This window comes from Gorilla gorilla, chromosome 1 (assembly GCF_029281585.2).
Source record: "Gorilla gorilla gorilla isolate KB3781 chromosome 1, NHGRI_mGorGor1-v2.1_pri, whole genome shotgun sequence".
Classification (NCBI taxonomy): Eukaryota; Metazoa; Chordata; class Mammalia; order Primates; family Hominidae; genus Gorilla; species Gorilla gorilla.
The window spans coordinates 44,868,089-44,879,492 of NC_073224.2; the positions used below are offsets into that span (position 1 = coordinate 44,868,089).

The window sequence follows — 11,404 nt, forward strand, 5'->3', positions numbered from 1 at the left end:
GACTGGGTAATCTTTAAAATATCTTTGAACGCTTAAATTCTGATTTTATGACCACTTTCATTAAGGCTCAAAATATTCTCTGTGGTGTTTCTGTACCTCTGCAGTCATGCTGGGATTTCAAAACTCAGTTAAATGTGTGAAGCAGATTTGAGAAATAAGATATTTTATTAGAGTTTCAGGATTCCCCGACTATATAGTCCTCTTTCATCTGAATTCGACTAAGTTTCCACCACTGCTTACTCTGAGGACCAATGGCCATAGAGACAAGCCACCTAATGAAAGAATGAGCCAGCTCAAAGCCAAAGTCCTGCAAAATGCTCGGGCTTCTTTACCATACTGTTTATCATACTTTGCCATGTGATAGTTACTCTATATTTTAGTATCTAATATAATTGTTTAGTAATATACTGATAGTTCTGAGCGCTGTAGAAATGTGGAATTTGCCTGTTGCTTGGCCTCGAGGACTGTGGATTTTCTCATTTCTGTCACTTATATTTTATTGAATATACTTCACAATAAAGTAAAAATCTGTAATGAATGATTTAGTATGTATGCACAGTTCCTGGATGTGATGCCTAGTTCTTGATTGGTATGTACCTTTGTAATAATCTATATGGGCATTTGTAGTTTTACACTGAATGTACCACTTGTTGATGAAATTTGAAAATTTGTTTTTATTTGATTTAGTTTCTTTTTTCCCCCAGCATACAGCATGCCTCTGCAATGCCATCATTGCTTTGCTGAAAGTTCCCCTTTCTTTCCAGAGATATTTTTTCCAGAAACTACAGTCTACCAGCATCAAGGTAATACAGGAAGAATACTAAGGTTAATATAGGTTTTAAAACCAGGTGTCTTCTGAAGATTATGTAGGACATAGCTACACTTCAGTGTGTTACCTTTGGTTTATTGGTTTTTTTGTTTTGTTTTGTTTTGTTTTGTTTTTTGAGACAGAGTCTCGCCCTGTCGCCCGGGCTGGAGTACAGTGGTGTGATTTTGGCTCACCGCAACCTCCGGGTTCAAGCGATTCTCCTGCCTCAGCCTCCCAAGGAACTGGGATTACAGGCATCCGCCACCTCACGCAGCTGATTTTTTTATTTTTGGTAAAGATGGGGTTTCACCATGTTGGCTAGGCTGGTCAGGAACTCCTGACCTCAAGTGATCCACCCACCTCTGCCTCCCAAAGTGCTGGGATTACAGGCATAAGCCACCGTGCCTGGCTTACCTTTGGTTTTGATAAAACCTAGTTGTAAGCCATTTCTCTCCTTTATCAAGTGGTTTGGTGAAAGAAATGAATTTGGGAGTTAAACTCTCTCCCTTTTTAATTGTCAGTGCCAAATTCTATGAGACAGGCATTTGGGTAACTGGAGCTCTGTTGTTTGTCTCTTACCTCCAGGAATAAATTAGTGATTTATCACAGTAGCCTGCAAGGATCTTGAGCTGAGTCTATTCAGACCCAACTTATAGACCCAACTTAGAATGAATCAGATCCAGTAAACTGTCACCAGTTCTTCTTCCAAAGTACTTCTGCCTTTCAGTAACATGTTTTGAGGGGCTAACCAGTGAGTAGAATTAGTATTTTGAAATATTTAAGCCACTCACAATTCAAAAGCTATTTTTGATTCAGAAAATGAAATTGTTGGAAAAGGGAGAAGATTGTCACTTCTAAGAGATCTCCTGGATTATCCCTGTTAGTTAATGTCTTCAGTAAACTTTTACATCCATGCAAATGTTTTGATTACAAATAACAGAGCATTCCATTTCAAAATGACTGGAATAATGAGGAAGATTTGACGATCTAGATAAGAAGTCCTAAAGTAGGATGTCTCCAGGGTTGATCAGTAGTTCAACAACATTATCAAAAAGATTCAAATTTCTTCCATCTTTTCATTTAGCAAGACTTGAGCTTTCTTTAATTGATGTGTTTGGGATTTTTAATACATTTTTGAAGAAAAACTAATGAGAGGTGAAAAATGTCATTTGATTCATTTGTAGATATTGACTTTTTTTATAGCACAGTGACTTCGTTGTGTAGATAATCCTGGAACTTTAAGTTCATTTACATTTGAATTTAGTTTATTTGAAATTACGTAAGACCAAAGAGACAGCTCTTAGGTAATGAAAATTTATATAATGCCTTTCCCTACTAGAAGTGGTTCATTGTCAAAGAAATGCCTCACCACAAAAATTGGGAGAATAGTGCCTTTGCTTTTTTCTAATTCTCTATTATCCTCAAATAGAACTGAGGTTTGGGATGAAAACCACAGTGATGTTTAGAAGGAGGCACTTCAAAGGTACATCTGTCTTGTTGTCCTGGCACAGTCAGGTCCTGTGGGGGTGGGGGAGTGCACAATGGAATTTGTTAACCTGTAACCAGTGATTAGCACAGACATGTTTGTCGGAAGGAAGCTTGCTCTTGGTTGTTGGCATTTATTTGAGTGTTGGCATTCCAGCTTGCTCTGTCACCATCGCCCCGGAATCCTGCAGAGCCCATTGCTGTCCAGAATAACCAGCAGCTGGCGCTAAAGGTAGAGGGAGTGGTTCAGCACGGATCTAAACCAGGACTCTTCCGCAAAATTCAGTCTGTCTGTCTGAATGTTTCTTCCACACTGCAGAGTAAACCTGGACAAGACTACAAGGTAATTTAGAAAAGAGCCAGAATTGTGATACAGGTTTTATATGAGCTCATTGATGGAAGTTTTCCAGTGTTTTTCATGGTTAAATAGATTGCAGTTATACCTCCAAAGGGATCAGATGGACATAAATTAAAAGCCCACATTGGGGCTGTAAGGGGTTGATAAACACTTCTTTTTCTCTCCCTGAACCAGTTGATAGAGACAAAGCATCCAGGCAAAGATCAAAATATGAGTTTTATTACTGTTGGAGCTGTGGGAAAACCTAACTCCAATGCCTGGCAGCAAGGCCTTTCTAACCGTAGACCCCTGAATTGGATTTTTTCACCCAGCCTCAGTCAGTACGTATGGGAGCCTGCCCCTATAAAATTTATGGCAGGGCACAGAGGACTCAGGTGCCCAAAACAGAAGAGAAAGAGCAAGTGCTTACCTTCCCATGTCTGGTTCCTGCCCAGAAAGTCACCCATCAGCAAGACTCACCTCCTCCCTGCTAGGTCAGTAATATTAATGTAACAAAAGGTCTCTCTTACATCAGGAGGTCCCTTCAAACGTCAGAAGTTGGAAAATAAGTGTCTCCCTAACCCACCCAATCCCTCCCCACAAAAAATACGTATCTATTTAGTTTTCTCCATTTTAAGTAAATTTTATCATTAAAAAAAGTATATAGCATTTCTATAAAATGATCAGATAAAGTAAAATCTTTTTTTAAGAGTGTAACCCTAGGGATTTGCTGCCTTGGGAACTCAGGATATAGGTAAGTAATAACCTGAATTAGGCTACATTGTTAGCCAGAGCTAAGATGCTGAATCTGTGCCCATGAAATGCCAATGTTCCAAATAAAGAATGTTCCTTGCTTTAGAGATTTATTTCCGATTCCCTGGTGGTTTATCCACAGTAAATGAAGCAAGGGACCAAGTCCACAGTTGTAGCAGTGAAGTTACTCAGATGCCCAGATTGGCTGTGTCCAGGTTTATTGTGGCATAGCATGGAAGGCAGGGTATCAGTGAAGGTATAAAAAGAGAGCATTTTATTATCTTTGGTGGTTTTAGGTTAAAAAGCCAAGGGAAGGTCTGGTTCTAAACTATTATTACTTTCTTAAGCCATTACTACTTTCTTAACTATGGCAAGTTCCTTTCACTTTGGCACTCTGTCCACTCTGACACGGCTGAGCCTTCATTCTCCTCTTTTCCTCTGTTTTGACTTCTGTGCCATACAGCATGGTACCTTATGTAGCCACTCAATAATTTGTGAATGATGAAAAAATTATTTACTATATTTAGAGTATAACTATTAAAATTGGGTATCTGCTGTCACAGAAGGTTGTAATGAGAATTTACATAATTTATCCCTGTCTGCAACTCTCTCTTCACTTTGAATTTGAAACAGTAGTAACCATGATTCTCTTTGTTACTTGCATATAATTTCTACTGTTAAGAAAATAACATTCAAACCTAGAAGCTATGGTCTTCTGCTTGTTGACCTACCTCTCAAGAGGCATTGATTAAAGTCAGGAAGCTGATATAATAAGCCGAGTAATAACATGATTACTTTGCAGTGTTATTCACAGTGAGTTTGCAGCTTAAAATGCAGCCATCCGTTCAGGGTGATCAGGTTCCCTAGGCCTATTTCTGGTCCTTTTAAGGAAGTTCTTTGGTAGGCATATTCTTTAGGGAAATAAAAACTGTACAAAGGCTAAATGTGAAAAAGTACCTGTACTATAAATAATTCTAAGACCTTGAATTGGTTGGTGACGTCAGTTCATTACTGTTACAGGTAAATGTCTCTGGAAAAGTGACATGATAACTGCTCCTTGAGATACAAAGCTGCAGGGCACATTTATATAATTAATTACACCACAGAAACACGCACATAAACCTACAGTAATTTGGTCAAATACACATTAAGATCACCTTTATTTGCATTCTCAGGATAAATCTGTCTCTTGACACGTTTCATCTTGGGTACAGGTAAGAGTACGTCAGCAGGTTTTATTCTGGTCTTTGAAGAACAAAGGCGTGAGTGTCTGGCTAAATGAATGAGCCTATAAATCTGTGTTTTATAACATATTGTACTTCCAGTCTGAACAAAACAGTGATTATTAAATGAGCAATGTACAAATTGTTCAGTTAATTTGTTAAAGGAGTAAGGAATCACTACATTAAGTAATAAAAATCAGACTAACTGTTGGGGGGGAACCTAACTTAAATTTGCTTAGTGTTTTGTTCTTTCAGTCTCTTAGGTTTTAAACTCTCTGGAACAGGTGATTTCATCCTATTTCTTCAGAATATCTCTTCACAGTCTAAAGGAAGATAGGGATTTAGAGATGGGGTTGAGTAAGCAAGGAAGAAAGGCCAGCATGTGAAGGGGCTGTCAACGGCTCTGGGAGCTCATTCTACTCAAGTATAGTGAGGAGCATCACTTAGTAGTTCAGAGTGTAGGCCCTGGAGGTAGTCTGCCTGTGTTCAGATTCCTACTCCGTTCACTAATCATGTGACTTTGGAGACATTACTTAACCTGTCTGCCTTAGACTCCTCATCGGTGAAGCAAGGATGATAGCAGTACCTAATTTTTTATTGTCTGCATGGTCTAAATAAGCTCTTAGAACAGGGCCTAACTCATAGTAAGCACTGAATAAATGTTAGCCATTGTTGTTACTTAACAATTGTTTCATTGCAGATACCCATTGACAACATGACCAATGAGATGGAGCAAAGGGTTGAACCTCATAATGATTACTTCAGTACTCAATTTCTGTTGAACTTTGCTATCCTTGGAACACACAACATTACAGTGGAATCTTCTGTGAAAGATGCCAATGGTATAGTATGGAAGACTGGTCCCAGAACTACCATATTTGTAAAATCCCTGGAAGACCCTTATTCCCAGCAAATTCGCTTACAACAGCAGCAAGCCCAGCAGCCATTACAGCAGCAGCAGCAACGCAATGCCTACACACGGTTTTAACCATGGAATGAATGCACTGCAGACTCTCCAGAGATCAATCAAATTGCCAGAAACAGTTTGCTTTTTCATATGGAATAAATATTAAAGTTACAGTGCAGTTCATTTATTCATTGATTTTTGTAATGTAATATTCTGGAAAAAATTTTGTTTTCTTAAAAATTTTGTCTGACAGCTGGGCGTGGTTGCTCACGCCTGTAATCCCAGCACTTTGGGAGGCTGAGGTGGGCGGCTCACGAGGAGATCAAGACCATCCTGGCTAACACAGTGAAACCCCGTCTCCACTAAAAAATACAAAAAAATTAGCCGAGCATGGTGGCAGGCGCCTGTAGTCCCAGCTACTTGGGAGGCTGAGGCAGGAGAATGGTGTGAACCTGGGAGGCAGAGCTTGCAGTGAGCCGAGATCACGCCACTGTGCTCCAGCCTGGGCGACAGAGCGAGACTCCATCTCAAAAAAATAAATAAATACATTTTGTCTGAAAAATAATTGGGATCCTGGCCAGAAAGATTATTCTTTCTTGTTTTATTATTACTGTTTTTTCTGTTGCCAAGCTTTTTTTTCTTTCAAGAATAGTCACATGTTGAGATCACTGAATTGGTAAATTTGACCGCTACTCTTCCAAAATACATCATTTGCTGCCTGACTTAGACCTAGGATTCTGAGTTGTTCATTGGGAGGTTCTGACCAGTCACTACAAGGTTTATCCATGGTAGCAGAACCTGAGTCCTTCTGTAGATGGACTTGAAAGTGTTCCGTGCAACATCCAGCCTTCTGGATTATGAAAGCCCACAGTCTAACAGTATTGAAACATCCTGCTGTATTAGTTCAACCACATATTTATCTCTTCCTGTGCTAAAGCAGTCTTTATTATTTTCATATTTAATTGAAACAAAGAGCAGCTAGCAATTTCATAGAAAATTAATTTGTTTTTTCTGATGTGTCTGCAACTGTGTATAATACAGACATTTCACATTGTTTCCAAAAGTGAAGAACACTCATTTAATATCTTCAATGTTTTAAGTTAGAAGGGGTGGATCTTTTCCTTTGGTTGGTGATTGGTTTGGTTTATACTTGATGAGTTATGCTAGACTGATTGTTTAGAGAGAGCAGTCTCTTTATTACACAGGCTCAGTTTGTTGGGATGCTCAGGGAACAGAGTTTTCTGGTTAGCCAGAAAACCCCTTTTTTTCCTATTTTAATACTGGTTGAAAACCATGATAAAATAGACTTTCTTAGCACAGTATGCTAGATATAACTTAACTGCTTTTTGATTGGGGATCATTTAGGGCTTCAGGATCACGATTTCTAAACATCAGGGATCATATGGTTGCAGATGCCAATGCTATAAGTAATTTGGCCGGATGCAGCTCCTAAGGTAAAGCAGGGTACTTTCCCTGGAATTTCCTTTTTAAATAAATATCTGTTTCTTTGCTTGTGTTTTGCCTTTTTCTCTTCAAAGTCAACATTAATTCAAAGGAGAATGGAGCTTAAGATAAAAAATAAAAAGGGGTGTTTTTTTTTTTCTTTCTTGTCATGTGGCCTCTGGGACTGAGAAGTGATTTGCAACTTGGGTCTCTCCAAGATTGCTTGCCTTCATGAGCACAACCCATTGTACTGCTAACAGCCAGAACATTCTCATAAAATGTGTACAGATCTACAGTGTCCACTGTGAATGACATCTCTTTAGATGCAGCCCAGTTGTATGAGGTTCACACAACCTACACAGTCATCTCAGCACCTGGGAACACGTGCTTAGGAAAAATTGCCAGAGCAGTGCAGAACCCCTTGTTCTTTTACCAGGTGTGGAAACAGCTGAATCAGAAAGCCTGGGTTTCACTCTTGGTTCTGATGAATTAGCTGTGTGACCAAGCAAGTCACTTTACCTCTACATCTTAGGGGGTTTTTTTTTTGTCTGTCAAGTGACTGAATTAGACTGGTTTTCTGGATTCCAGCCTAGAGTTGTATTATCAAGTGACTGAAAGACTAAAAACAAACAAAAACATTTCTTAAATTGGAGATCTTTTTTATTTGTAATTAAGTGGCTATTTTCAGGGTTAAAGTTTACAATGTGGATTTCAAGCTTCTGGTGCTATTCAAGGTAGATTTCTCCAAAAAAGAAGCAAATCTTGTAAGCCATCAATTCCCTTTGAGAACTTCCCAAATGTTATGTTCTTAAAAGATAGGTTTTGATAGCTATGTTTATGAACTTTTTAACTTGGTGTATTATGGGCTCCTGGCACAAACTCAGAAAGGAATTTTTTTTTTTTTTTTTTTGAGACAGAGTCTCGCTCTGTTGTCCAGGCTGGAGTGCAGTGGTGCGATCTCAGCTCACTGCAACCTCTACCTCCCAGGTTCCGGTGATTCTCCTGCCTCAGTCTCCCGAGTAGCTGGGATTACAGGCATGTGCCACCACGCCTGGTTAGTTTTTATATTTTTTAGTAGAGATGGGTTTCACCATGTTGGCCAGGATGGTCCCAAACTCTGGTGATCGCCCGTCTTGGCCTCCCAAAGTGCTAGGATTACAGGCGTGAGCCACCGTGCCTGGCCAGGAATTATTAAAATAAAAGCAAGTCCAAGAAGTTCAGAGTATAACTGAACTGAACATAACTCTGAAGCAAGAAAGACTTATTTTAGTATGTCCGTTAGATCCAGGATTGGAACTCTGATTTTGTTTAGTAAAATATCTACTGAATTTTTGGCATCAACTGTTAAATGGTTATTTGTGGTGGGGGAAGCTGTTTATAACTTCAACACTACACTAATGAATGAAAAGAAAAATGAGATGCAGAAAAGAAAGATGTGCATACTAATTGTGAAGTGGGCATGTTCCCTAAATTTAGAAATATGAAGGGCACTTGCTGGTTAAAGCTAGGAAGACAGGACTAGTTTTTCTCAGTGCTTCGTCACTTTGCAGTGCAGTAGTGTTTCCTTATCTGCAGTTTTTGCTTTTCACTTTCACTTTGTTTTTCAGTTTCAGTTCCCAAAGGTGAAGATAGACCACATTCACATAATTTTTATTACAGTATATTGTTATAATTGTTCTATTTTATAATCGCTTTTAATCTCTTTACTGTGCCTATTTTATAAATTAAACTTTGGCATAGGTGTGTATGTATAGGAAAAAATGTAGTGTATATAGGGTTTGGTACTATCCTCAGTCATAGGCATCCACTGGGGATCTTGGAACGTATCTCCTACTGATAAGGGGGACTGCTGTGTAGTCCAGTGACTGAGAGCACCAGCCTTTGGGGCCATACTGCCAAGGTTCCAATCTTAACTTTATGACCTTGGACAAGCTACTTAGTCTCTCTATGCCTCAATTTCCTTTTTCCTAATAGAGAAACATATTAGTGTTTCATGGGGTAGGTATGAGAATTAAGTGAGTTAGTATAGAATTAATGTATGAAAACACTTAGAACATGCTTGGCATATAGTAAAACATATATAAGCATTTGCTTTTATTATTACTACTACTGTCATTATCCTCCTTAGTATTTTTTTTCCAAAGTGTTAGATCAGTTCTCACTGAGCATTTTATTACCTTGTCTCTGCCATTAAACACATTTAAGCTATCTTTCCTAATGCAATTTGGGTACATTGAGTAATAATGATCTAAACAAAATAGAATTTCTGTCTACTATGCTATAAATCATTTAATTAAAATATGTAAAGGCAGACATACAAAGAAATATATATAAATACATTCTGCTGATTGCCTTCAGTGATGATAGCAATAGAATGTTGACTATTCAGAAATTAATGTATTCCAGCTTAAACTAAGAACTTCAGACATAACCTTTCTAGCGCAAACCAACCAAGATAGCAGGCAGTTTGCAACTGGGGAATATGCCATTTCTCATGTTAAGATACTGTTCAGAGAAGAACAAACCAATTAGACAAAATCCTCAGACTAGGGTCCCAGAGAAGTCAGTTTAAATTCTATTTATAAGACTCATCATTAATCCTTAGATAAGTCACTTGATCTTTCTGTGCCAATACCTGCCAACAGAATATTGAGAATAAGATGACCTGGCACTTGGTATGTAGAGTATAGGCACCACTGACCAACAGAACTTTCTGTAATGATGGAGGTGTTCTAAATTTGCACTAACCACTACAGCCACTGGCCACATGTAGCTACTGAGTATTTAAAATATGGCTAGTGTGATTGAGGAACTGAATTAATTTACTTTTAATTCAGTTAAATTTAATTATTTTATTTATTTATTTAGAGATGGAGTTTTGCTCTTGTTGCCTGGGGTGGAGTGCAATGGTGCGATCTCAGCTCACTGCAACCTCCGCCTCCCAGGTTCAAGTGATTCTCCTGCCTCAGCCTCCCAAGTATCTGGGATTACAGGCATGTGCCACCACACCTGGCTAATTTTGTATTTTTAGTAAAGATGGAGTTTCATCATGTTGGTCAGGCTGGTCTTGAACTCCTGACCTCCAGTGATCCACCCCCATCGGCCTCCCAAAGTGCTAGGATTACAGGCATGAGCTACCATGCCCGGCCTCCTTCAGTTAAATGGCTTCATGTGGCTACTGCCTATGGAGTTGGAAAGTGCAGGGAATGAAAAATGAAAAAATGAGAACTGTTACCTTAAGACCTAGATGACCCTTAAGTGGATTTCTAGATAAGGGGGCCTACATTGGAATTCTTTGACTCACTAAAAGTTCCACACGAAAGAGTGTATAGATGGCAAGGAGGGTATTTAGGTTCATGCGTTTGCTTTGCTTCTAGTATTAAATACTATGTTGAGGCCGGGCACGGTGGCTCACGCCTGTAATCCCAGCACTTTGGGAGGCCGAGGCGGGCAGATCACAAGGTCAGGAGATCGAGACCATCCTGGCTAACACAGTGAAACCCCGTCTCTACTAAAAATACAAAAAATTAGCCAGGCATGGTGGCAGGCACCTGTAGTCCCAGCTACTTGGGAGGCTGAGGCAGGAGAATGGTGTGAACCCAGGTGGCGGAGCTTGTAGTGAGCCGAGATTGTGCCACTGCACTCCAGCCTGGGCGACAGAGCGAAACTCCGTCTCAAAAAAAAAAAAAAAAAAAAAATACTATGTTGCTCAATCAAACCCTGTTCTTTGCACAATGCCTTGGACTTAGCCTTTACCAGTCACATAGACAATAACAGTATGATGAGATGTAGTGAGAAGTCCAAAGTCTGGTGAGTTGGCTTAATTTGATTTTATTTTCTTCCTTCAACCATAATAATATGATATCCAGATTTTGTCTTTATGGAAGGATCTGTAAACACAGGCTTACCCATCCCAATTACAGGCAAGGCAAATGCTGCTTCTTGAAAAGTGGGGGTCTGTGGTGGGTCATTATCCTCCTTACCCAAGTCGTCCCCTGGCCTGGCTTTTATCTTCACTATATTGTGGAGACACTTCATTGAGTCTCATACTAGATTTTAGCTTTTCCATGGCTTCCGTCGTTTTGCCATGTTTTTCGCATAGAATGTGTCTGTCTGCTGTGTCGCCACCCACTTTGGGTGCTGAGCCTTCTCATCAGCACTGTTGCTCCCAGAGACGTGTCCCCATTTCCCCCTTTTCCAGAACCATTTTTTCCTTTGGGCATCATTTTTGAAATTTGCTGTTCTAAAAATATTTTGTTGTTGTTTCCAGATAATTTTTTAAGTAAAATTAATAAAGATGGGGTAATGCCAAATGAATTATAACAATCAGGAAAATGAGCATCTCAAATACCCAGAAAGGATGTTTTGAAGAAAATTACATGGTATGCAGAGAAGAAATACTCTCTAACTCAACTTTCTTTGGTTTTCTTGGTGATTTCATTTGAGGG

At 39.2% G+C, this 11,404-nt stretch overlaps 1 protein-coding gene and 1 pseudogene across 2 annotated transcripts in view; one reads left to right on the top strand and one right to left on the bottom strand.

Annotated features, from left to right (window-relative positions):
- The window catches only part of INTS7 (integrator complex subunit 7), a 93,917-nt gene extending 87,839 nt beyond the window's left edge, over nucleotides 1-6,078 (top strand). For both annotated transcript variants that reach the window (XM_004028360.5, XM_055370910.2), the window contains 3 exons: nucleotides 705-803; nucleotides 2,451-2,636; nucleotides 5,307-6,078. In XM_004028360.5, coding sequence (XP_004028409.2) covers nucleotides 705-803; nucleotides 2,451-2,636; nucleotides 5,307-5,594 — 573 coding nt within the window. In that variant the 3' untranslated portion in view covers nucleotides 5,595-6,078. The remainder of the gene's footprint in view (nucleotides 1-704; nucleotides 804-2,450; nucleotides 2,637-5,306) is intronic.
- Nucleotides 6,079-10,786: 4,708 nt separating this feature from the next.
- On the bottom strand, nucleotides 10,787-11,197 carry LOC115931698 (peptidyl-prolyl cis-trans isomerase NIMA-interacting 4-like; annotated as a pseudogene).
- Between the last annotated feature and the right edge of the window lie 207 nt (nucleotides 11,198-11,404).